The following is a 27586-nucleotide window of genomic DNA, read 5'->3' on the forward strand; positions in this document are numbered from 1 at the left end:
GCCTCTGGTGCGTTCTGTAAGAGATCCCGTTGACCCCGCTACCATGCTTTGGGTTTGGCCACCGAGGAGGTTTTAGTGGGTATTCCACATGCTCTCTTTTCATCAAAAGAAGTTAGAAGATTTCCTCCCCGTTATAAAAAAACCATACTACCACTACCTCTATGTACGTAATATGTATATATATTTTTTAAATTTTTGTTGTTATAGCAGCAACGGAAATAAATCATTAGAGAAAATTTCTAGGTTTATGAGATACAGCCTGGAGACACACACAAACAGACAACGAAGTCTCAGTAATTGGGTCCCGTTTTACCGTTTATGTACGGAACCCTAAAAAGACCGTATAATAAACGAAATTCTTCTTATTTATTTTACATACCCAGAAGGAGCTAGCTTTCGAAACCGTCGAAACATACGTTGTGAGATCAATTTTAGCATTCGCTGAGTGTCACCGAATATTCTGTCTACACACAATTAATGAATTCATGAATGTCATTAATATAAATCACACATTATTTTTACTCCCGCATCAAATTAGGATATTTGTTTACATTCTCATTAACTTTATATACCTTTGTATGTTGGAGACGCCATTTTAATTATGTGTTCGGATATTTAGAATGATATCGTATTAGTTTAATTCTCTGATTATTTAAATTATTAAATATGTTTAGGTTGAAATAATGTTGTTTTTGGTGTTGATACAATATGTGTGATGATTAGTTAAATTTTGTCGACTGTGTACAACAATTGCAAGCTAAGTTTTTCTTTTATGAAGATAGAGCTCGCTCTAGCATCTCTGCGTATAAAAATGAAAAATCTTACCGAGCACAAAGTAAATATCCTGACGCAATTCATAGTAATCTAGGCATAATATGATTTTTACAAGGGTCATACCGGGCGGAGCCAGAATGAAGGGATAATTTTTTATAATATATTAAACATTTAAAAATTAATGCACTACTTCATTAATTATTCTTGATAATATAAGTACTTCCAAGGCATATAACCAATTTCCGATCACTCAGCAATTCACTCAGTATCAAGTGTAGGGGAGTCCCCTAATTACTGTGAGGCGATACTTAGGTGCATCTATTCTATCAGACGCTAACGAGCGAAGCGAAAACGTGAATCGTTTAGAGAATGTTTTGTCTTTGGAAGTAATGTAGTGTGTTTGATAACTGTAAATTGATATAAAAAACGAATGTTTATTGAAATATACCTAAGTATTCTGATATTTGAGGGAAAGTGCACGAAAATAGTTACCTAGTTTTTGTGTAGGCTTTATGCAGTAGGTAACCCATTATAAAATTTTAGTTATTTGAATGCTAAGTATTTCGAGACGAATGAATTTTTTATGTGCTGGTAGGATTTTGGTTTGTATACAAAAAAGCTTGAATTAATAATGTATTTAGGCCAAATTTGAAATTAATTGCTAGGGGTTAAAAATAGCATATTTAATTTAAACCTGTGCAATTATTTTCAAATGTTATACGGCATTTACATCCAAATGTAATTTCCATAAAAAAATGTGAGCTGCAATTGGCGAAAAAGCATTGTTAAAACAGACAAATTTTAATGTTAAAACAGACATATGTTAATAAAAACAGACAAATCCGTCTATTTTCGACTTCTACAAATGATTGACACATTTTAAGATTCCTTAAACTCTCCTTAATTTAAACACTATCTTTGTCACATTCCACCACAAAACCAGTAGCCACTAACAAATGACGGGCACCCGGGCATCCCGGGGTGAAGCGGGTAAAGCGGCATGCAAAGACGCGGCCACCTGGGAAATTACCCGCTCCCTGTTACCCGGGTAATATGTTCTTGTCGTGTGTCATACGAGTCGCTGATTCCTTGATGTTATATTGAGGCAGTTTTGGGTTTTTGGAAGTGCAATATGCTCTAGAACATTCGTTATATAGAATGTTATTAGGCATTAATTGGGGATTTAGAAATGCTATTAAGATGGGATAGTGAATAATCGTCTCTGGCAAACCTGTGTTTTCCAATCTATGACAATTTTAAAATAATGAAAATAAGTCTGTCTTTATGTTCAACAGTCCACATTAGGTCAATATCTCGAAACCGTTACGTGTGATTTTTACCTGAATGTTTTTTTTTACTTAGGTACTCATTATTTTCTATAATTACGGGTAATTTTCCTGCACCTCGCCAGTCGCCAGCGAACATTGAAAGGCATGAACGACGGTAAATATGTACGAAATAGCTGTCAGACAGCGTGTCGAATGTCTAGTCACGGTGCATTTACATCAAACGAACATAGAGCTTCGTGATCTTTTAGTGTTAACGAAAACTCGTATTCAGTCTTGTTCAGTATTAGAACATTCCATAGAATCTTTTCGAACGCACTAAGATCAATGACAGAATGCTCTACGCCTGTTTACACTAAAATAATTTGACATAGTGGGGTTAGTAGTATTCACCCGTTTGATGTAAATGCACCGTTACAGGCTGCAGGGAGCTGCGATCCAATTTGCATGTTAATTTTTTGAGGGTCAAAGAAAATAAGCAAGGGTTACGGTTTCATGTTGTTTTGAGTGACACGTATAATGTATATGTTAAAATGTAATGGAGAGTGCTATATTGAAGTTATAATTATAATTACATAAATAAATAAATAAATAAATAATTGTGTTGTTAGGATTATAATTAATGTTTTAATATTGTTAAACAAATATCTACTGAAGTTTTTGAACGCGCTATTCTTTCCGTGAAATATAGCCAATTATTCAAGAAAGGCTAGTCTTTATATTATCATCATGTTAAAACTTATGACGGAATAGTCAATAATGATGTGGATAAATCCGCGGGCTCAGGTAGTCGCTGAAATTTGTATTGGTGTGTATGAAATATAAATGAATGAAACAATTCCTGTTTGAACCTTGTTTGAACATATAAAGTTTTTATTTATAAACGGAAGTTCAGTTTTCATACAACTACCAATATCTGATATGCAGGAAGGTGTAACATTCATAAAGGTTTTGTATAAATTGGACAAAATATGACGATGATTGCCAGCGAAAAAAATATATTTCAAAGTTGAAACGAATTTATACATTAAAAAAAACTTACAGCCAGGCGAAGGGCAGGCTGGTTCCTAAGTTTTTATTTATTTATTGTTACCGCTAATTATGTTAGCGCTAATTTCACAACACTAACTTTAGTATTTTTACTTATACAACATGTATGCGAAAGATTTATACCCTATGAAAATTTAAGAGGTTCATAAAAGAAACAATGAATCTAGTACTTATCAATTTTATTCATGTCTTTAGTTGAGGCATAGACCGGTTCAGATTAGCGTTGATATTAACACTGCTTCTACATGCAATATTCTTTTGCGATACCGTCCGTAGAGGCCGAGGCGTAGTTGTTTCATCAGGTTGTTCCTGGTTGGATCTGGTGGCTGGAGTGGAGTCGCTGGCTTCATCCTGGCTGATCTGGGCTTGACGCAGTTCGACTGAAATGATAAAATGTAACTTTATGTGACGCTATAAAACTTAAAATAGGTATTAAAGGGCTTTTAGTTAGGTACTTATTATGCATGTAAGATGTAACAAAGTAACAATCGTATTCTATGTAGGTATTCTTTTCAGGTTTTTTGACGACAAAATAATATATTCGATCGCAATACTTCAAAATAAAAATTATTTTGTGTTAGTCTTAATTTTTGTACCGTAAATAAAACTTCTATTTATGTTACACTTATATTTACTGAAGATTACGTATTATTGAAGGCAAAGCGATATTTAAATGAAGTATTCATGAATCTTTAAAACAGAGCTTATAACTTTTCCTATCCGCTTCCTTGTCCTGTACGATTTTAAAGCTATGGTGTGTCCACACTGACGTCAAACGTCATTGGATGCAACAAACAACTGGTTCACAGCTTGTATTCGGCAAAGGATCAAAGGGTATGTCATTGAAAGCGCTATGGTAACGAGAAAATTCGTGTGTACGTGTAGGCGTAAGCTGGCTTGTTTTATTTGTTGGGTTAGGTGGTGATGGTATGGCCACATTGGAGGGCTGAGCGAAAAGGGTGAAGTTGGGCCATGTTATAAAAGTGATGAAATTCAAACAATATTTGTTTCAATATGAATCAAAGAAGCAACTTCTGGTTATTTTTGATGATAAATTAGACAATTTTGTATACAATTTGTCGTACAGATATAATAAAATTAATTCAAATATATTTCAAAGCATATAAGTTTGATAGAGCACAGAAATTTGTTGTTAATCTTCTCTCGGAATTTGTATATTATGTACCTACTCAATGTACAAAGACTATATCCACACCGGTAATCGTGCCGCTCATGTAAATGCCTGGATTCTTATAAGTATTAATAATAAACGACTAACGTACTAATTCGTCGTACAGCCGCTTCGATTCTCCGTTCGAACACAGTTCCAACCAGCAGGAACATTATCACCGCCATTATCACTGGGCCATATATCCACCATTCCATAGATAGAGCTATTTTTTATTGATTTAAAATAAACTACATTGTATTGAGAATTATGAGAAGTTTTCAGAAATGTTTATACGGCCATCGTGTGTTATTGACAAGAACTGTCATAGACAATGCAGCTATCTAGGTGGTCTGCTTTAAAGTTTTAATAAATATTATTAAAGAGGTTTTATAGCAATCGTTTTAATTGTTATTATCGAAGAAAAATTTTTCAAGTTTTTAAATATAAGCTCAAAATCGCAATAGCTATTGCGATGTGTTGGAATTATATGCAAAAATTAATAAATTATTATTGTTGGAATTATATGCAAAAATTAATAAATTATTATGAGTATAGTAACTCATTTGATCTTTTTTGTAAGTATAAAATAACCGCCACCCGTTAATATTTGTTCAGTCCTGTTTTAATTTGTGAACAGTACACAAGTATAATATAGTAAAATAAAAGGTGATAAAGTGAAGTGAAGTATTATTTTATACCCTAACCTCCTACAGGTTATGGGCCCAGATTACGCGAGTGAAAATAATAGTGCAGTGTTTGTGCAGTGAATTGTTAAGTGTTGTTTAAGTTAAGTGCGTATACGTTAATATTTAAAATGGAGAACCAAAAAATGAAGCGAAACATTAAGCCGTTCGATGGCGAAAAATATAGTACGTGGAAATTTCGTATTCGTGCTTTATTGGCCGAAATGGACGTTCTTAAGGTGGTCGACGAGGATCCCATCATTCCGACAAATGAGTGGGAGAAAAACAATAGGATTGCAAAAGGTATTATAGTGGAATATTTGGCGGATTCTTTTCTCGGTTTCGCTAAAGAAGATTCTTCAGCGAGGCAAATTTTCAAAAAATTAGACAACCTATACGAGAGAAAAAGTATGGCTACACAATTGGCTATACGAAAGAAGTTATTGGCGTTAAAACTACAAGGCGATGTACCTCTTATCAAGCATTTTACTACGTTTGATGATTTGATAACGGAGCTCTTAGCTGCAGGCGCTAAATTGGAAGAGACCGATAAAATAGCCCATTTATTTTTGACACTACCCTCATCTTATGATGGAATCGTCACTGCAATTGAGACGTTGACGGAAGACAATCTAACGTTAGCTTTTGTAAAAACGAGACTTTTAGACCACGAGGTGAAGCTGAAGAATGAATCTGGTGACACTAGTATGAAAGTCTTACAGGCTAAAGTTGAGATTCCGAAGAAAAGGAAGTTCAATCGTCATAAAATTAACTACGATAGTCATAAAAGAAAGAAGACATCACATTTTATAAAGTGTCATCATTGTGGGCGTAAAGGACACGTTAAAAATGACTGCTACTATTACAAAAGGAATAATCAGGCATTTAATCAGCATAAAGATTATACCGACAGACAAAAAACGCTACAAGTAGTGGACACAAATCAACCGTCAACTTCAAATTATGTTTCTGGGTTTGTTTTAATGATGGGAAATTATCGAAATGATCTTAGAGGTAACAAATTAACATTTATCTTGGACTCTGGAGCATCGGACCATATAACAAACAGGGAAGATTTGTTTATCAATTGTACTCTTTTAAATTCGCCTGTCAAAATTTCGATTGCTAAAACCGGTCAATTCATCTGTGCAAATAAAAAAGGAGCTTTGCAGGTAACCAGTGATACAGGCATACAGGGAATCTTGGAGAACGTGCTTTACTGTCCTGATGTGCCGTATAATCTCTTGTCCGTGTCGAAAATGCAACAAGCTGGTTACACCATCATTTTCAACCAGTGCGGTGCTCGTGTACTAGATAAGAGTGGTAATGTCATCATGCGAGGTATGTTGAATAATAATTTAATAACTGTTGATTTTATGACTTCGTTACACGAGAGTCACTCTGTTTCTAATATTTGCAATAATAATATTACCAAGTACAAATTATGGCACGAACGTTTGGGCCATATTAGTAAAAATAAATTTTTAGAACTGAAAAATAATAAAATGACAGATGATTTTAATGAAATTGAAACATTGTTGCCAATTAATGAATTTTGCGAAGCCTGTATAAAAGGTAAACAGAGTAGACTACCGTTTAACGACGTCAAGGATAAAAGTTACGTGAAGAGACCTTTATTTATTGTTCATTCGGACGTCTGTGGACCTATCACTCCTCCGACCGTAGATAATAAAAATTATTTTGTGCTTTTTGTTGATCAGTTCACGCATTACGCCGTGGTTTACTTGATAACGTATAAATCGGACGTATTTTCAGTATTTAGGGACTTTGTAGCTAAAAGTGAAAGTAAATTCAATACAAAATTAGTAAATTTATATTGTGATAATGGCCGTGAATACTTATCCACGGATATGAAAAATTACTGTGTTGAGAAGGGTATTACTTACCATTTAACTGTACCTAGGACCCCACAGTTAAACGGCGTCTCAGAAAGAATGGTTAGGACTGTTACTGAGAAAGCCCGCGCTATGATTAACGGCGCTAAATTAAATAAAGTATTTTGGGGTGAAGCGGTATTAACTGCTGTGTTTTTGATTAACTTGACTCCGACTAAAGCGGTGCAATGTCATAAGACACCGTTTGAGATGTGGCATGATAAAAAGCCCCGAATTAAATATTTAAAGGTGTTTGGATCGACTGTGTATGTTCACAATAAAGTTATGAAGTCAAAGTTTGACGACAAATCTTGGAAGGGTATTCTCGTGGGTTATGAACCAAACGGATATAAAGTTTGGAATCCTGAAATTAAAAGGTTTTGTGTTGTTAGAGACGTTATAGTTGACGAGGTCAACTTTATTAAAACTAGGCCTATAGATAATTTTGAAGAGAATGTTCGAAATTCTCATGACCAAACTGATAGTGACTTTATGTCGAAATCAGTGTCAAAGCCTAGAGTCTCTGCAAGTAATAAATCTGATGATAATGAGTGCCCTAGTAAAAAGAGTAAGAACCAAGATGTAAATGATTGTGAACAAACACATGTTGATCTGCAGTCTGTTAGTCCGAGTTCAAGTAATAATGAATTAAGGAGGAGTGCTAGGCTTAAAGGGCGTCCGCCTGTGTCATATAAAGAAATTGATGAATGTAATAATGATTACTTAATGTGTGCTCATTCCGTTTTGTATAATATACCCGCCTCTTTTAATGAAATTAAATTTCGGGATGATAAAGTTTATTGGGAACAAGCAATAAAAGATGAATTGAATTCATTAGATATTAATAATACATGGGTTTTAGTTCCTAAACCTGAAAATAGAAATATAGTTGATTGCAAGTGGGTTTTCACTCTGAAGACTGATGAGTTTGGAAAGCCTTTAAGATACAAAGCTCGCCTTGTTGCAAGAGGTTTTAGTCAGGAATATTTAACTGATTATAATGAGACATTTGCCCCCGTTGCAAGAATAGCTAGCTTCCGATTTATTGTTAGTTTTGCTAATCAGTTTAATTTGCTCATTCACCATATGGACGTTAAAACAGCTTTTCTTAACGGTGACTTAAAAGAAGAGATATATATGAAAATACCTGAAGGAGTACAATACAAAGATAATTATGTATGCAAATTAAATAAATCATTGTACGGGTTAAAACAGGCCGCTAGGTGTTGGTTCGAAAAATTCGAACAATGCCTTGTGGAAAAAGGTTTCCAAAACTCTTCTGTAGATAGGTGTATTTACATGTTAGACAAGGGCAGTGTGTATAAAAGTATTTATGTGCTATTGTATGTTGATGATTTAGTAATTGTATGCGCTGATATTAGTGTTATGAATAGTTTTAAAATGTACCTAATGAGCAAATTTAAAATGACCGATTTAAAAGAAATTAAATTATTTCTGGGCATTAAGATTGCAAGATCTAACGATGAAATATTATTAGATCAAAGTGCATATATTAAAACAATTTTACATAAGTTTCAAATGCACGAATGCAATCCCATAAATACTCCTATGGAAGTAAAACTTAATTATGATGCCTTAAACTCAGAAGAAAAGTATAATGCACCTTGTCGTAATGTTTTAGGCTGCTTAATGTACGTAATGTTATGTACTCGGCCAGATTTAAGCTTGTGTGTTAATATACTTAGCAGATATTCTAATAAAAATAATAAAGAGTTATGGCTGTGTTTAAAGAGAGTTCTCAGATATCTTAAGGGTACTATTAATTTAAAATTATGTTATAAACGGTCTGATTATGAAAATATTTTATGTGGATATGTTGACTCTGACTGGGGTGGAAGTGATACAAAGGACAGAAAAAGTACAACTGGCTACATATTTAAATTGTTTGATAATTGTACTATAACTTGGTGTACCAAGAAACAAATGTCGGTGGCAGCCTCTTCGACTGAGGCTGAGTATATGGCACTGTATGAAGCTGTAAGGGAAGCGTTATGGCTAAAATCATTAGCGGCTAGTGTTCATTTAAACATAGATAAACCCATTGTTATATATGAAGATAATAATGGTTGCATAAGTATTGCAAATAACCCCACCAGTCATAAGAGGTCAAAACATATAGACATAAAATATCATTTTTCAAGAGAAAAGGTTGAACAAAATGTAATAAAATTAAATTACATTCCCACAGGTTTGCAGCTAGCAGATGGACTCACAAAGCCATTACCTGTCGTGGCCTTTCAAGCAATGAAATCAAAATTAGGATTAAAATGAATATGATTCATTTTAAATGATTCAATTAATTTATTGTGAAAATTATTAATTATGTTTGATTGATACATTTATGAATATTATATAGTCTGATTAGGTTTTTCTGGGTTTTTCCTAATCCTTGCAACAAATGTTGGACTATTATTATGTATTCCCAGTGTATACTTGTAAACTGTACTGTACTGTGGTAAGTGTTAGAAATATGTAATGACGATTCGAAAGTGCTTCTAAAAGAAGTTTTATTGAACAAATAAATGTTTGAGTTTGATTTTGTAAAGATTGATTTAATGATTAATTTTTGAGGGGGCGTGTTGGAATTATATGCAAAAATTAATAAATTATTATTGTTGGAATTATATGCAAAAATTAATAAATTATTATGAGTATAGTAACTCATTTGATCTTTTTTGTAAGTATAAAATAACCGCCACCCGTTAATATTTGTTCAGTCCTGTTTTAATTTGTGAACAGTACACAAGTATAATATAGTAAAATAAAAGGTGATAAAGTGAAGTGAAGTATTATTTTATACCCTAACCTCCTACACGATGATTATAGGCAGTAAATACAGACCAACATGCTAAAAAATATTCTACATATGAAGCAATAGTTAATGCATAAAAAGCAAAGTAAATCATTGAACGAATTTATTACTTTATTTCTTATTTTCTACAATTAAGTGGGCGGAATACAGGTTTCACTAATATTTAATTACTTAAGATTATATTTTATCACCATATTTAACAATGCACAATATTCATAGTGACTTTATTACATTTACTGTCGAGGTCTAAGCTCTTTCTCTAAGGTCTAAGGTCTTTCGCTTCCAAATGCGACGAAGATAATCTCTTAGAAGATTATTTGCTATTTTACGCCTTGCTGCAGACGAATCGGCTCAGCGTGATACACTGCTTGTAAAAATCTTTGTTTTTGTCAAAATTAAATCACAAATAAATTATTCGAGTCAAAATTTTTACTATTATTTATGTTATGTTTAATGGCTCAAAAATTTTCCAATTAGGTACTGATTAAAGAAGATGGCTACTATTTTTATACGGAATACAGAGCATCTGGACTATTACTATCACATGATAGATTTTGACATATATTGCTTGCTACTACTACGAGTACTACTTGACTTTTGAGAGTACCAATTGTAGAATGTTTCGGCTTATGTAATCCAGCTAACACGTTAGGCAGACCTGTTGATTTGCAAATAAATCTATAGAATAGATTGATAACAATCTGTTTGTTGTATACTATAAATTATTTCCATTTTCCTTTCTCTAAATCGTTACATTTGACCGCTATAACACAGGTTTGATTTAACATAGGTGTAATTGTTTTAACTTATAGAGTAAAACGTTACTTAAAAATGTTGTGTAGGTATGTTTTTAAGGGCCAAATAAACTTGTATTTAATTTTTTTATACTTTTTTAATTATTCTGAAAAATCGGCATAAGTTAACCTGTCTGTGTGTATCCATCAACTCCGATCAAAAAATCGCGGTTGGGCTTCGTCTATCGTAACGACTTGCAGACATCTGCCAAGTCTTGTAAAAAGTGATAACATTGATACTCCAATGCTGTTCTGATTATATTTTATTACTTTTTTTACAGCGTATTGCACGGAGAATATTCGAATATGGTTATAATCATTTCCTTTTCTCAATTAGTTCGAATTGAGTAGGTCATTAATCAGATATGTAGGTGATTTCAAAAATGCAATCAACTTTAAATTAAAACACTTTAGTATGCATTAAACTGTTGACAGACATATTAATTATTATACATACATAGAAGAGTACAATAGGCGATCTTATAGTTAAGACAGCGCTCTTCGGGGAATTAGTCGTTTATAGATAAACTCCGTGTGTTTCGAATGCTTAAGAAAATCAAAGAAGTAATAATTAAATAGAACATCCCTCGAAAGGCAACTGATCAAAGCGACCGTTAAAATTAACAGCGCAAACATAGGGCTATTAGACGTCAAATCACGCACCCAAAAACTTGCTCAAACGAAGTATCGACTTCTTCCTCTATTAACCGCGATCGCCATTCCGACCACGTTCCTTGGCAAAAACAATCGACACGAAACAAATTGGGCCAAATGTTCGACAGACGCAGTAACCGCCTTCAGGGTTGACTGCTTGAAACTGGAAGTCACCTAGATTACTGCTTTCCGAATCGGTGGTAAATGTAAAAAATATGTATTGACGTTTCAAAAGTGCTTCTCGAAGAAGTCTAATTATTGAATAAATAAATGTTTGAGTTTGAGTTTGATTTTCAACTGACTTCTAAAAAAGGAAGTTCTCAATTCGATCGTATTTTTTTGGTTTGGTAACTTAGAATATTTTTTTGATGATTATTTTAAAGATAAAATTCTGCTGGTGCATATGGTGGGATGCACCAGTAGGATAGAAATTTAGTCTAGTTTTGTCAATTATTGTTAGGACTATTTTCAACTCATGAAGCAAAAACAGTGTATATGATACCTTGGCCTGTATGTAGCTTTTTATGGTTTCAATATTAATTATTAAGTAACAAAAGTTGAAGAACAAGGTGTCTTTAGAACCCTATAATGGTCCCCTGGATACGATATGGTAATGTCTGTCATCTCACGTTTAATTCAATACGACGCTCTCTAGAGGGCATTGTACACTCTTTAATGTGTGTTTCTTTTAAGTAGATGGATAATTTTAAATACACATTGTAATTCGTGTAGTCACTTCTTTGGTCTTTTAAGTTACATTTATTTATTTACTTATTTTACATTATGTTTGAATACTTTATACGATTTATACACTTTTTATTAATGGAATAAACGGAATTAGACAGAAATTGGTAAAGCTAAGATATGCTCTGGTTGTGAAGAAGTAGGTAACTATTTTAATACGCTGTTTATAGAATATTTTCAACCCTTAAGAATTTTGTAAGATTAGCGTATACCAACCCTACTTCCTACCGGTGCTATCTGGATTATACCGGACAACTAATTGTTACGTGTGCCGAATCAAAAGGGATAGATTGATACAGATTTAGTTAAGTACCTAGGGTATTAACATCAAACTGATGTGTCAATATGTTAGATATAGTAAATTGATTTCTAATACCTGGTGATTCAGGTGAGATTGATGTCACAGTGGCAGGATATTCACAATATTCTGGCGTGTGTGCTGATTGGACTTCTGGTTTTTGTCTCTTTGGGATTTGTGTTTTAATTTAGATGAAATACATAATTCTTTCTTATCTGCATACAAAAGTTATTTGATCGGCAATCGCACACTGATGATAATAGCCATAGTAATGAGAAAAATGCATCTACAGCTTAGTTCTCAAAATACTTTTTTCATTAAATAGTAGGTAAAGAAAATTCATCGATTCATCGATATTTCTAAGATATAAAAGAAAATAACGGCAATCGTCAGGATCCTTGTGATCAGTGACAATAAAATGTTAGTCGATGATAAAGAAAGGGACGACAAATTGTTGATAATCACTTGCGAAAAGAGGACAGATTATATACATGGTTTCCTGTTTTGCTGAGGCTCTTTATTTATCGACGTGCAATGAAGTATTGACCTTGGATAACAAATAGTGGTAGATTAGACTGAACAATGGTCCGGACACACCGCGAGAGGTTTTTAATGGCTGTATTTTGGCGGATTGCGGTCGAAATGAAATTCATTGTGCCCCAAAATGAGTTTCGTCCGCCCCCATTGTTCGTCCTAGATAAAACAAGGCAGGAAAATTACGGAGGCCCCCACAGTTTGTGTCGGTCATTGAATATAGAGTGTTATACAATACGGTCGGATTTTTTCGTTTTGAATGGCGCTTCCGAGCCGCTTTTTTGCGGATTCAGATGCAGTGATGGTTCAATTGTTTAATGGTTAATTGTGTATTCTATATTTTTGGACTGCAGAGTTTATATGTATTGCTGAATGAATAGTTTTACAAACGAGGTAGAGATATAGTTGATGAAGTAAAATAAATGAATGTCGGTAAAGCAATAAAAATCTAATGTAGTATAGATAGTGTAACTCAAGAATTGTATTAATTTCTTATTTCATAAATAAGTTTATCTGTCGTGCATAAGTTATTTTTAGTAAGAAAAGCATCGTAAAAATATATTTTACGTAAAGTACATATTTTTTTACATAGTTTCACCCTCATGGAAGAATACGATTTCCAGTTTCCTCAACCATTTTCTACTAATGGTTTAGTGTTTTAATTTCTTTTGACTACAAAGCAGACATTTCTATGTTTATGCGATACTTTAAAAATGTTTTTGTAGGCCTGTTCGCCTGTTTTGGTTTGAAGAAACAGCAAGAAAATATTGAACGGACTTTCATGGATAAATAGGTAATGTTGAACCAAAGAAAATGAATTAATGTAAGGCTGAGAAAATTGCAAAAAATAAACGAGTTGTAACTAAAATACGGAACAATAAAAAGCGAAGTGCATAAAGGGAAATGCATATGCATTGTATGGCTTTTCCATTCTGGCCACTTTAACTTCACAAATTATGGCTCTAAATCAAAAGCAATTACCTTAACGACTCGCAAAGCGCTCAAACTCCGCCACGGATGAATAGCTACTAAAATTTTTAATAGTCCTAACACTAGGTTGTACAATAAAGACCGAATTTGGATAGCAAATGTGCGGTATTATGAGCACTTCGGTTATGATTTTTAAATTATTCATCAAGCGATTGTAGTCTTTATGCGCGTGTAATACACAGAGCACTCGTCCTAGAAAAAGTTCGTGCAGCAATAAACGAGTGTAGTGTTTTGGGAGCAGCTTTAAAGAAATTTGGAGCAAGTGAAGAGTTGAGGGCGTCTGCTTAGAAATTATGGCTAAAATATGCTTATATTGTAAATGCAAAAATTTGTATCACGGAATAGAGATTTGTCACTATATTTCAAATCTATTTTACTAGTGGTCCACCCCGCTTCGCCCGTGGTACATATTTACGTTTTCTCTACACAAGAACCATACTCGTACTTCAAGGAATATAATAAAAAAATAATTATCGAAATCGGTTCAGCCGTTTACACGTGATGCCGTGACAATGTGAAACGGGTTTCATTTCTATGTAGGTATTATATCATTGTTTCAGTTAAAGCTGTAATTAAATAAAGTAAAAAAAAAAATATATTTATAAAATGTCTACGTGTTGTATGTTGTTGTTTTGATGATTATGTGTTAATGTTTTTGTAAAAAACGTTCCACGAGTTTTTACACTCATCGTACCTGCTTAGTACAGTTATTTTTCAAAAAGACAGATTCAAATAATACACAGTTACACATAAGATTGAATATCTCTTGTCACTTAAACCTGGTGCACACTCGAAGGTAATTAACAAGATTGTCCGCGGAAATTGAACTAGTTTCATTCCTTACTACCGCCTGCACTAATAGAAAATGCTTGAACCGCTAACCAATTATTATTGCTCTAAATGCAGTCATTTTTCTTTTTAAATAACTCCTTTTAGAGGTATTTAGTGGTTTTTAGAAATGTGACATGTTCGTGATTAGATTTTTAGTTTTGTTCTATGGTAAATATATCATTGATTCATCTAGTATATAATTTTGTAGTAGGTATTGCATAAGAAATTACACATGCAGTAAAGAAATATCGTTTATGTTAACAAAAGAAGAAATAATTTAAACATACTAGTCCATATTATCTTTTACCGTGAGTCTAATAAACAGCTCTAATTTAGAGTTTATTTTCACGTATTATTTTTCATTTCTACTTTGTTATGTTAGTTCATCTTTTACGTACTTTCATGTTACTTTAAGTACAAGTGTTACTTGTTTATGACTGGGGTAGAAGCCTTTAAAAATAATGAAAAGATAAAAAAAATCGCAGTCGGATGAAACCCATTAGAAAAGGAGGGGAATATGATGAAAATAAAAGGAAAAATAAATTACGGTCAATCCGAGTTCGGGAAGTGGGAGAGGGGAGCTTTTAAGAGAAAAAAATGGTTTCTCCTGATTTCCGACAAAACTACAAGTCCTATAGAAAAAAGTTCAATGGCAAAGTTGTAGGTAATTAAAAGTTCTACAACTTTTGTATTCACAATTTTTTCACATAACCTCAAAATTTAGGTGAAAAATTCAAAAAAACAAGTTTTTGCTCTTTTATTTTTATCTACTTCAAAAAATTTTTTTTTTCTACGAAATTTGGTGGAAACTTACTTTATTATGTCCCAAATACACTGTAATTTATTTGATTGAAAATATTTATTTTTTCGCCTTATTTTGAATTAATACCAAAAAAACAACCTAATTTTCAATCGAAAAGTCACCCGTCAAAATATCAGCTTTTTTCAAAAACTTGGGGTGCCTTTTATTCATTGAAATCTCTACTTTCATATGGTGTAAAAAAAAATAAACACCACTATAGTAAATGTTCTCAGGAAATGCATACAAACAGTGTGAAAATTAGCTTTTACTAAATCAGGCACACTTCTTGAACTCTATATCTTCTCTTGTATCGGCTTTTCGGTAATATTTCAAAAGAAAAATAATTATCTGTTCTAAATTTAATATTTTACAGCATATTCAAAAGCAAAATGATGTCGATAAAAACATTCCAGGTAGTTCGAGAAGAAGAAAAGCTCCCCCCTCCCGCTTCCCGAATTCGGATTGACCGTAATTTATTTTTCCTTACATTTTTATCATATTCCCCTCCTTTTCTAATGGGTTTCATCCGACTGCGATTTTTTTTTGTTTCAAAAATTATCTACTCTAGTCCTAGAAAAGAATGTTTTATCTTTCTTTCTTCTTTCTTACTTTTTCTACATTCACTTAGACAAAGTAACATTTTCCTAGCATTGGTGTTCAGATATATTGTGATAATTGATGAACGTTTGACAGACGGCATTCCCTGACCGGCCAGAGGTCAATGTGACCCTCTTTGCCTCTTGTCAATTTATTTTCTTCACAGATTTATGACCATCATTTGACGTATATCCACTGGATATATATTTATATTTTCTGGGCTTTGTGTACGATGTCATTTAAAATGTTACTCGCAATTGGCTCAGTTAATCTTATAACTTGATTCATAAATTTCACTTGGTTTTCTAGATCTAGATACTAGACCTGTGTTTTCTTATGATCCATATATCATAAATAATCTAATATTTACTAGTAGAGTAACATAAATCTAATATAATGTTCTGTTATTGGAAAAAGAAATTCCATACCTTTTTATTCAGGTTAAAGTGAAACCACAGTCTTACATCAAAAAGGTTATCAAAAAACGCAATATCATGTAATGAATGGTCACCGATGTGAAAGGCTCTTAGAATTCAATCAAAGCCTTTGCTTGTCAAAAGGGAAAGTCGCTTAGAGGCGTCTGTAAGGCGGTTAAATGTGTATTTTTGTGACAGCTGAGAAAAGAAATGATGCAGGCCATTTCTATAATATGGAGTGCAAAATGTTCATTGGATTACTAGAGTATTTATTTCGAAAGTTCCATGGTTGGTAGGTATGGTTATTGGTATAAACGTCGTTTAAGAAATTACTGGTTTAATTGAACCACGCAACTATTTAATAATCAGATTTTAAGAAATGATACAGTGAACAGTACAGAAGAATTTCTGTATAATCTCTGTATTACTTACCAAATTAAAGATTGCCAAAAATAAACTCCCATAAAAATTGCTGAAACTGGATAGTGGAATAAATTCTCGAAAAGTCTTTTCTATCAAGAGACAATATTATTTTCCCACGTTCTTTATAACAAAACAAGATTAATCCTATACTTCTAACTCCCTTCCCGGAAGTCGGTTACCATGCTATAAAAGCACTCCGTAGCGTATCTATCAAAATTGGAGCAGTCCAATCTATATCCACATTACATTTTACATTATCCCAATTCCGGTTGATTTGTGGCCGGCTCCAGCTAATGTATTCCATATTATTATAAATCGTGTTTTGAACGGGGCTCTACTAACGAATATTTAATAGCTGAAATTTATGGCCGCTAAATGCGCTGCCTTTTTAAAATGTTTCAGTAATATGACTTCTTACGCTTCCCTAATGGCCTGATGTGGTTTGATTTTTTTCTGGATGTATCGTAATTGCTTGTTGATTGCGATGTGGGATTTTTTTGGAGGCATTAATATTTTTTTCTCTATACTCATATTATATAGCTGAAGAGTTTGTTTGTTTGAACGCGCTAATCATCCATACTAATAGTTATTATAAATGCGAAAGTAACTCTGTCTGTCTGTCTGTTACTCAATCACGCCTAAACTACTGAACCAATTTGCATGAAATTTGGTATGGAGATATTTTGATACCCGAGAAAGGACATAGGCTACCTTTTATTGCGAAATATGTACCACGGGCGAAGCAGGGGCGGACCTCTAGTATTCTATATATCATTACCACAGTATTACCATTATTTCCTACAGTAAGGAATCGCCTTTGATGTCGCGCGATGCCGCCGCCAGCGTAGGTAATGACGCTGCCACACGAAAATACGCTAGGGTTGCAACAAATGGGAAATAAAACAATTGTGATTATTAATATTATGATGAAATCTTTATTCATATGTACATTCAAAATAATTGCGATTATTAAATCTGATGTAATTATTTGTTCATAAATATATAATTACAGATATTGCACTGCTAAATATTATTTACGTGGACACTTTATTTTTGGATGTTCTTAATTGTATATTATAACATAATGCATTCGCATTGGGATGTACAATCTGATTAGAAAATAATGAGGACAACATATATATACAGGTAAATTAGCTTGGAGAAATTTTTGCATATGTAGTGGTGTGTATATTACTCAGATCTTAGAGCGCGTTTCCACTATATCGTTCTGGCCTATACAAAAATGTTTCGATATCCTAACATTACTATTTAACTTTATACTTATTCCTAGCAACACTTTTGTTTTCAATAAAAACAAGTTTTTATTTGAAAGAAAATGGTTTTGACTTTATAAAAAAAAATATATCATTCAATTTTACGTCCTTGAGCAAACGACAAGGCGACTACCGTGAAACAATAAAATATCGTGTCCATAATAATTTGTTTCATAATTAATATTTGACCATAATAATTACGAAACAAAACAAATAAATAAATCGTCACTTGATAGTGGAAAGTGGAAACACGCACAAAACCAGAATAAACCAGTTTACGCTGTCCGCAGGTGCCACGTGCAGTCGTTTGGTAGCGTTAGAACATAAAGCACATTTCATTCAAAAATTATAATTATTATGTACGTAGTTTAATTGATAAATTTTGTATTTGTTGATTGTTGTTATTATTTGTTATTATTGTTATAATATTTGTTGAAGTGAATTACATGTCCCGCAGCCGGAGGCCCCAAATGAAAACTCAGATGTACTTAAAAACTACATTTAATAGCTAAAATGAGACTTTTACACCCATGTCTGCACGATGCAGACCGGAGTTAAAGAATGAATTTATACAGTTTAATAATTATAAAGACGTAAGCTTGGATGCTATAAGGGAAATCGCATCCACATTCTATTCCCGTGCGAACGGCGTATTCAGCAGTTTTGTATGAAGGCAGGGCCATAACTAGTGTTTAATTTGTGTGTAAGTGTTGTAACTTTATATTGTTAATTCAATATGGCTCCAGTGTTAAAACATGGTCGAGGCAAGCCTTTGACTTCTCAAACTAAAGAATTAAACTTTAAATGTCGTTTCTTTTTCAGGTTAGTAAATTTTTCATTTTAGTAACATTGTTAATGTAAAAGTTATATGTATGTTAAATGTGCAAATATTAAAATAAAGTCTCATCTTTTTCAGAGGAGAAACACATATAGTTTAATTTAAAATCCCTTATATATACAGGGTTACTTGTAAAACACCGGCAACCTCGCAGGACAAGATAGCTAACATCATAAGTAACAACATTTCGACTTTTGATAATTTGTTAGATTTTATTTTCATACAAAAATAAATATTCATTTAATTTTCCGTCTGAATATTATAAACTCTACGCCTCCCAAAAATTACGTAAACAAAAAGCGAACGAGAGGGGGAAGGGGGCGTCGCGTCGTCCATCCGATAATTAATAGAACATAGACTTACAAATGTAAGGAGAGTACAATAAAAGTTTAAAAAATCATTTAAAAATAATTTATTGCGTTATGCCAAAAGTCGTAGAACAAATGTTGTTATTTATGATGTTAGCTATCTTGTCCTGCGAGGTTGCTGGTGTTTTACAAGTAACCCTGTATAAAATAAAAACTAAAAATAAAATGTTGTTTTATTTTATTTGCTGACCATACACTACTACAAACGCAAAAATTTCTCCAAGCTAATTTACCTGTACATAGCTTTGATTTTAATTCAACAGATACAATTAATACAATCTTTCTGAAATATTGTTTCCTTCTGGGATTTCAATGTAGATTTACATCCGTAAACCGAACAGTTTGTGCGCGCCATAATAGAATATGTAAGTACCTATGTATAATAAAATTATTACACAAAAAATACGACTGCGTCATCCTTTCGCGCTAGGTAAAGCAAACTAAGCGTGTTTGCTTTACGCGGCCCGCGTCGCCCGACCCCCGCAAGTTCCCCTCCGTTTCTCTGCACAAGTACATTCGTCGCACTACTGTAGGAAATAATGGTAATACTGTGTCATTACGCTAAGACCATCATAGACTACAGGCCCATGTTGAAAAAATTATGGGTCATTTGACCCACCACCTGACCTATCTAGAATGATATAAGAGCATAAAATAATAAGATTCAGCACTATGACGTCACTCGTAAGCTGTCCACCTGAGTGCAGGTGAGAATTCGAAAGTTCAGGTAGAGATTTTCTCCCCTTGTCTCCATGATTTTTGTACGGCGTTGCGGAATAATGGCTTAAAAGCAGTATAGAAATAGTATGACACAGATGCCGTACAAAAATGGTGGTCCACAAAGTCGGAATTTATTATTATTTTTCGACAGTTGCCGGGGTAAATTTGGTCATTTGATTTTGTACGGCATCTGTGTCATACTACTTCTATACTACTTTTAATCAATTATTCCGCAACGCCGTACAAAAATCATGGAGACAAGGGGAGAAAATCTCTACCTGAACCTTCGAATTCTCATCTGCACTCAGGTGGACAGCTTACAAGTGACGTCATAGTGCTGAATCTTATTATTTTATGCTCTTATATCATTCTAGATAGGTCAGGTGGTGGGTCAAATGACCCATAATTTTTTCAACACGGGCCTGTAGTCTATCAGGAGCGTAGCCACGCGGGTAAAACCGCGAAGCGCAGCTAGTAGTTAATATGTATTGAAGGTTAGTTATTACCTTAATAAGTATAGATATATTAAACATATGTATATAGGTATTCGTTTATATTAAAACTAGTTGCACAAAAAATGTAACAATAACCTAAAAAATATAACCTACTTGCATTGACGATAGATTATTATAACTATTACATACATTTTCTGCAGCTTAAGTACCCATAATCTCTTACATTATATAAACAATTTATCAAAAATACCTTTCATAGCATATCATATAATTTTTCCCACGGGTTTCCTCGCATTTTCTCGCGTGCACTTGATGATTTTATCGCGTGATGGCCATTCCCCATGCTTTTCATCCTTTATTTAACCCCCTTAAGTTTTCTGAACAAAAAGTAGCCTTTGTCCTTCTGCAAGGTTCTTGTATATCTAACAAGTAAATATATCGCAGAAAGTGGTTAGGACATTATTAATTTTGCCGCTATAGTTTAGCGTTTATTATGTTAGTAGGGACAATATGGAAAAGAAATTCTAGTTGAATCAAATTATAGTTTCATTTTGTGGTATTTAATATTTGATCGACGCAAAGTAAATGGTTTGTAATAATAAATAATGTAGATATCAAAGCTTTAATTCATTAGGTAGGATCATCATTCATCATAATATAGGTACAAATTGTGTCGATTTTACTAAATGTAAAAAAATCATATTGTAATTATCTCTGGTAAAATTAACATGAAAACAAATTATACATTTACATAACAATCATAACAACAGGTATTTTGTTACTAATTTATACGGAATCATTTGCGAACAAAACATCATACTTAAACATTTCACATAATAGTAGAAATACGCCATAATTCTTCACCCTAAATTAAACCAAAAACTGCTAAACAGCACAGATTTATGTATAATAAGGTAACTTTTAATTTCGCAGTCCTCTTAATATCCAACAATTTCTTTATAGCTACCCATAAAAATGTCTGCGCGGGTATTTATTGCAAGGAAACCTATAGCTTTGATTAACTAATACGTTAACCTTTTGGCTTGTTGTATAAATCTTTTAAAATGTTTCATTATTAAAGGGTTGGCTCGGCCTATTAATTATTTGTATAAATTATTTCACATTTTTATTCGTAATTTACAAGGGTCTTAGCTTCGGTGTAAATCAGACATTTTAGCCCTAATTTTAATGTTAATGACAGTCCAATTAGGTTCTAGAATTAACTTTGCTATGTGTAATAAATGTATTTAATATACAGATACGGGTCAGTTTATTTCATTAATATAAATTTAGATAATTTCTTTATTATTGTGATACAGTCAGTAGATATTATTTTTAACGAATATAACAAAACATTTAGTTTTTAAATATACATATTGATACTTAGCGATGAAGTATGTTTACATACATAATAGAAAATGTAATCTTTTCTGTTGCAGTGGTCTAAAAAGTAGCAAGATGTGCACAGCATCAAACTTATGAATATTTTACCATTATGACTTTTATCTACTTCAGAATAAAATAAGTAGGCCTCTGGGTACAATACAATTGACGGTCTCACTATATTTTTGCGTTGTTTCATAAAATATAATAGTAAATGTAGTGAATAACACAAAAAAATACTGTCCATATTTTAATATTTCATGAAAAAAGCCGAATGAAACTGGAGGAAATATGGCACAATTTTAGTAGAATGTTTAATTACTAACTTAATGCCTAATTTAATGCGTAATAATTAATATCTATATTCAAGGAAGAAAAAAAAAATATGAAAAAAAGAACGTGTGTACCGAGCACACGTGTCAGAAGTGAAATATCATTTGCAACATTCAAAGATACCAAAATCGTCACCTTACTCCATGACGTGACGATATTGCCATGACGCGACCTTGAAATTTTACTTTCAATGCGCCTAAACAAGTTTCACTTCAAAACGCCTACGCCTCCCTCGATAAATACATATTCAACCCCAAAATAATTATTCAATTCGTCTTTCACTGTTTAAGCCGTTGCGCCGGGTGGTCGTGTCGCACGTCGCGTCCGTTACCGCATTTAACTTTTACGAAATTGTTTTACGAAAGTATGTAAAGTTTTCAAATAAAAATTCGTGTAGGACTATTGCGACGATCGTGCAGTCTAGTGTATATAAAATAATCTCGAGTGAGTGTTTATCGTGTTTAAAATCATATACTATGGAGTGTCAAAAGTGTAAAAAAACTCTATCTAAAAAAGGAGCTCATTTCGTGTGTCAAGGCCTCTGTCAAGGTACTTTTCACAAAGGATGCGTAAAGGGTTTAGCAGCCGATCTAAAAGCCGGCAAAAACCGCATATTTTGCAACAATTGCGAAGAAGACGAGTCCGAAGATGAGGAGGGAGAAGAAGTAAAACAGGGCCTTCAGCAAATCCTAAAGGACATACAGAAAAAAGTTAGCGTTATACCCGGATTGAAAAAGCATTTGGATGACATAAAACAAAGCATGAGTATGTTGTCGGAGAAATATGATACCTTATTAGCGGAGCAGGAAATATCAAATGCAAAAATTAATAAACTTGAAAAAACAGTAACATCAATTTCCAATAAATGCGTATATCTAGAAAAGTGTAACATTGCCTTAGAACAAAAAGTTCACGAAATTGAACAAAATACGCGAAAACACAACATAGAGATTGTAGGTATTGAGCAGGTGCCAGGTGAGAACGTAAAGGAAGTAGTAAATAAAATAGGAAAACTATTAGATGTTAGCTGTGACGACATCGAATGGGTGAGGCGAGGCCCGCAGCGAAAGCAGCAGGATGATAAACCAGCCCCCATCACCGTGGGCTTCAGGACCTCTGGAACTGGCACCCGTGACAACTGGCTGGCTCAGCGCCGCAAACTCTCCGAGGTTAACAGCAGCATGGTAACAGGAGGAACAAAACTGAATAAAGTTTACATAAACGAAGATCTAACTAAAGCCACACGATCTCTACTATGGAATACGAAGAAGCAGCTCATCGGGTCCTACAAATACATATGGGTGGTCAACGGGAAAGTACTCGTAAAAAAGGCTGAAGGCGACAAGTCCTCATGGTTGAGATCCGAATCTGACATACGTGATTTACTCAAAAATAAGTAGGTTAATGCGTTAGTATATAGGTATTTAGTTACCTAATCACAAATTACTAATTATTCTGATTTAAATTGTATAAATTCACCATTATAATGACCCTTCTAAATAATATCGAATCCATATCTGAGGATTCAATAAACGCCGTTAAAGTAAATAGTTTTGATACATGGATATCTACCATACAAAATACCTACAATAGCAAAGATAAAATATGTTTGTTGCATGTCAATATTCGCTCAATGAAGAAAAACTTTAGTGAACTTCTACTAACGCTGGAAAGTTACTTAAACCATATCGATATACTGATTGTAACCGAACCAAATATAAACTTTTCTATGTTAAGTTTTTATAATATAAAAGGTTTTAATATAAATAGTTATACTCGTGGGGGACGTAGCGGGGGGGGCGTGTTGGTGTATTCGCGGGAAGGGCTCCGCGCACAGGTTGACAACCGAGCGCGCGCTATTACCATGCGAGCGGCGGAGTGCGTTCCCATTGTACTGCACCATAACGACGAGATATTGCACGTAATAGGTATTTATAGGCCGCCAAAAATTAAAAGACAGGATAAAATTGTTCATTTTCTTGAAGACTTACATACATTACTTGAATCTTTTCCGAGCAAAGAGAACGTAATAATCTGCGGGGATATAAATATTAATTTGTTAAACAAAGAAAATAATCATGTCATTGAATACGAGACCATAATGTCAGAGTTTGGTTTCACTAAGTGCATCGATAAAGTAACGCGTAAAGAAATTGTATCAGAAAAAATTGTCGAATCTTGCTTAGATCACATTTACACACGAGTACCTATTACGAGTACTATCAACTCTGCTGTTATTGAACATAAAATATCGGATCATTATTATGTAGCTGCATCGATACAATGGAACCGTGCCTCCGCCGCGCGATACGAGGCCTCCACCCTGTCGAGGCCCCTCGCACCTGTGCGCCGGCGCGTTCTTGACAACCGTCTAGTAAGGGATAAACTATTGTCTACTGATTTTAGTCACTTAATGACTATTTCGTGTCCTTTAAAATTGTATAACGAGTTTTCTAAGTTATTTGATAATATATATAACGACTCTTATAAGACTAAAATAATAAGGCCTAGCAATAGAAATAATAAAACATGGATAAATTGTAATTTAAAGAAAATGCTACTAGAAAGAGATAGACTATTTAAGATATGGAGTAACGAACCAAAAAATATGTTAAAAAGACTTGAATACACTAAATACAGGAATAAATGTACAAAAACTATAAATAGATGTAGAAATGAATATGACAGACAGAGTATATTATACTGTAATAGAAATATAAAAAAAACTATGGGAAAGAATAAATATGTTAATGGGGAAAGAAAGATCTAGTCTAGATAGTTTTATACTTAATAATATGAGTAAACAGGGTAGTACCAAAGAAATATGTAATAACTTTTCAAATACTTTTACAGACGAAATTTCCCAAATAAAACATTCATGTAATGATGTCTGGCTCGATAGGAAGGACTATGTAAAAAAGTCAGACGTTTGCATGAGATTGCAACCTGTTAGCGAAACACAAGTTAAGAAAGTTATAAGTAATATGAACATCAATAAGGCACCAGGTAGTGATTTAGTGCGCATGTCTGATCTTAAGATTGTAGTGAACCAAATAAGCCCAGTCATTGCGAGATTAATTAATATGTCAATAAAACAACATATATTCCCAAACAAGTTAAAAGAAGCAATAGTTAGACCAGTTTTCAAAAAAGGAACCCGTAATAATTACTCTAATTACAGACCCATTGCTATATTATCTAGTGTAGACAAAATTATAGAAAAATGTATTATTAATCAACTCAGTAATTATCTTCAAAAAAACAGTATATTAAATTCATGTCAACACGGATTTCAAAAAGGAAAAAGTACAAACACCTTATTATCTAACTTTACAAACGAAATAAATTCACACCTTCATAATAAAAACTTTGTTGTAACAGTGTTATTCGATTTTAAAAAGGCGTTTGACACTTTAGAAACGAATACCCTTTTAAACGCAATGGAGGAGTGCGGGGTCGTAGAGCCCCTTAACAATTGGTTCCGTGACTATCTTACATCACGATCTTTTAAAGTTCGAATAGAGGACACTTTCAGTGACGGGAAAGCGGTTCAGTGTGGAGTCCCTCAAGGTTCAGGCTGCGGGCCTGTGTGCTATCTTATGCACGTAAACAGTCTGTGTGGTGTATTGAAACATTGTTCAGCACACATGTTCGCAGACGACTTATGTGCCATGCGCGCGGGTACGGACCTCACGGAGACCTGCCGGCTCGTACAGACTGATATAGATGCAGTAGTGAAATGGTCACATGACAATGGAATAGTCTTAAATACTGATAAAACTAAGCTTCTAATCGTACACTCACCATACCTACCTCTCAGTCAAACACATTCCATGTTCACCCACACTTTTGAATGCATCCATAATCAATTTAAAAATTGTATTTGTAAACCGATTGAACGCGTGAAAACTGTCACATATCTGGGCATGAGGGTAGATGAACATTTTTCTTGGACTACACACATAGACTATATATATGATAAATTAAAAGTATTGTTAGGTAAATTCTATCATATAAGTTACAAAGTTCCTATAAAGACTTTAAAATGTCTGTACATGGCCCTTGTGGATTCAATACTTATAGTCCTTTCCACCTAAGATGATTTCTGTGACACATGGATTTTTGACACGTGTAGAGATGTCTTTACTGAAATCATATCAATTGTTTTCGATAATCGATAATATTTTATATGGAAATTAAATCGATTTGAATAAAGTACCAAAATTAGTTTTTTCGGCATTTCGCCAACAATTAACTAAGGAAACTTAGCAAACAACAGCAACAAAAAGTCAACAATAACAATTAGTAACAATAACAGAATACCACGTAAAGTATCATTATAAAAATGCAACTTATATACAAGGCTGACGCACTCGTACAGACGATTGACTCGATTGACAAACGATCACAAGATGGGCGCCGATTATATGATTTTCCAACCCTATGATTTTTCAACGATCCATTTCATGTACACAAATTGCGTAGGTATTATATTTTTGTGTTATTTTATATTATTTTTCATTATGTTAAACTAAACAATACTGTTTTCGATTTATAAGTTTAAGATGTTTTATTTTTATATTTTTGGCAATAATTCCGCCATAAAATAAAAATATTATGCACTAAAATTATTTTGGCGTTTTAAACATAAAATACGTAATTCGGAACACGATGAAGTGTCACAGGAATCATCATAGGTGAAAAGGACTATAGTTATTCTCTTGATTGTTACGGACTTACTACTAAAACTAACTTAAACAAATTAGAAAATATGCAAATTAGATTCTTAAAACTCTTGGTCAGTAAAAAAATAAAACATAAATATAAACATAACTATAGAATGCTATTTAAATTTTGTAATATTCTTCCAGTCAGCCTTAAGCACAAATATCTTCTTGCTGTAAACAACCATAGCTCTATTCCTTCTCTTAATCTGTTAAATACCAATCATACAACGAGGTCAGTGACCTCAGGAAAATATGAAGTACCGAGAGTCAACAATTATTTTGGAGATCGAACTCTAGATAAACGTTTACCATATTTTCTCAATAGCTTACCAGAGTACATACGAACAGAAGCAAATATTCACAAATTTAAAAGATTATTAAGGAAACACCTTCTTTCGTCAATAGAATGCTAAAACCAAGCTAAAACACAAGCTCATAAATAGATATACCTATTCACTTAATATTATATTTTATAACAGATAATAATATGATATAATATATTTAGTTATAGATAGATATATAGATATTTTATATAATAAATTTAGTTATAGGCTTGATCCCACAGACAAACTGCATGTGCAGTTTTGTGGGACTTAGACTTAAGTTATTGTAATAATTTGTAAGAATAATTTCAATAAATAATAATAATAAAAATAATTCGAACCATCAATTATTCTTGAGATTAGCAATTTCAACCAATCAAACAAGAATAG

At 33.2% G+C, this 27586-nt stretch overlaps 1 protein-coding gene across 1 annotated transcript; it reads left to right on the forward strand.

Annotated features, from left to right (window-relative positions):
• The first annotated feature begins 22622 nt into the window (after positions 1–22622).
• LOC149480241 (uncharacterized) lies at positions 22623–24083 on the forward strand. Its single transcript, XM_089706658.1, has one exon. It carries the CDS (start codon positions 22623–22625, stop codon positions 23544–23546), a length of 924 nt encoding a protein of 307 aa, XP_089562784.1. The 3' UTR covers positions 23547–24083.
• The last annotated feature ends 3503 nt before the right edge of the window (positions 24084–27586 follow it).

This window comes from Colias philodice, chromosome 18, assembly GCF_061535455.1.
Source record: "Colias philodice isolate Cphi_HAF_F1 chromosome 18, ilColPhil1 Martin Lab GWU primary, whole genome shotgun sequence".
Lineage (NCBI taxonomy): Eukaryota > Metazoa > Arthropoda > Insecta > Lepidoptera > Pieridae > Colias > Colias philodice.

Coding starts and splice junctions, on each gene's coding strand:
- LOC149480241 (XM_089706658.1), top strand. CDS start 22,623: ATGGAGTGTCAAAAGTGTAAAAAAACTCTATCTAAAAAAGGAGCTCAT.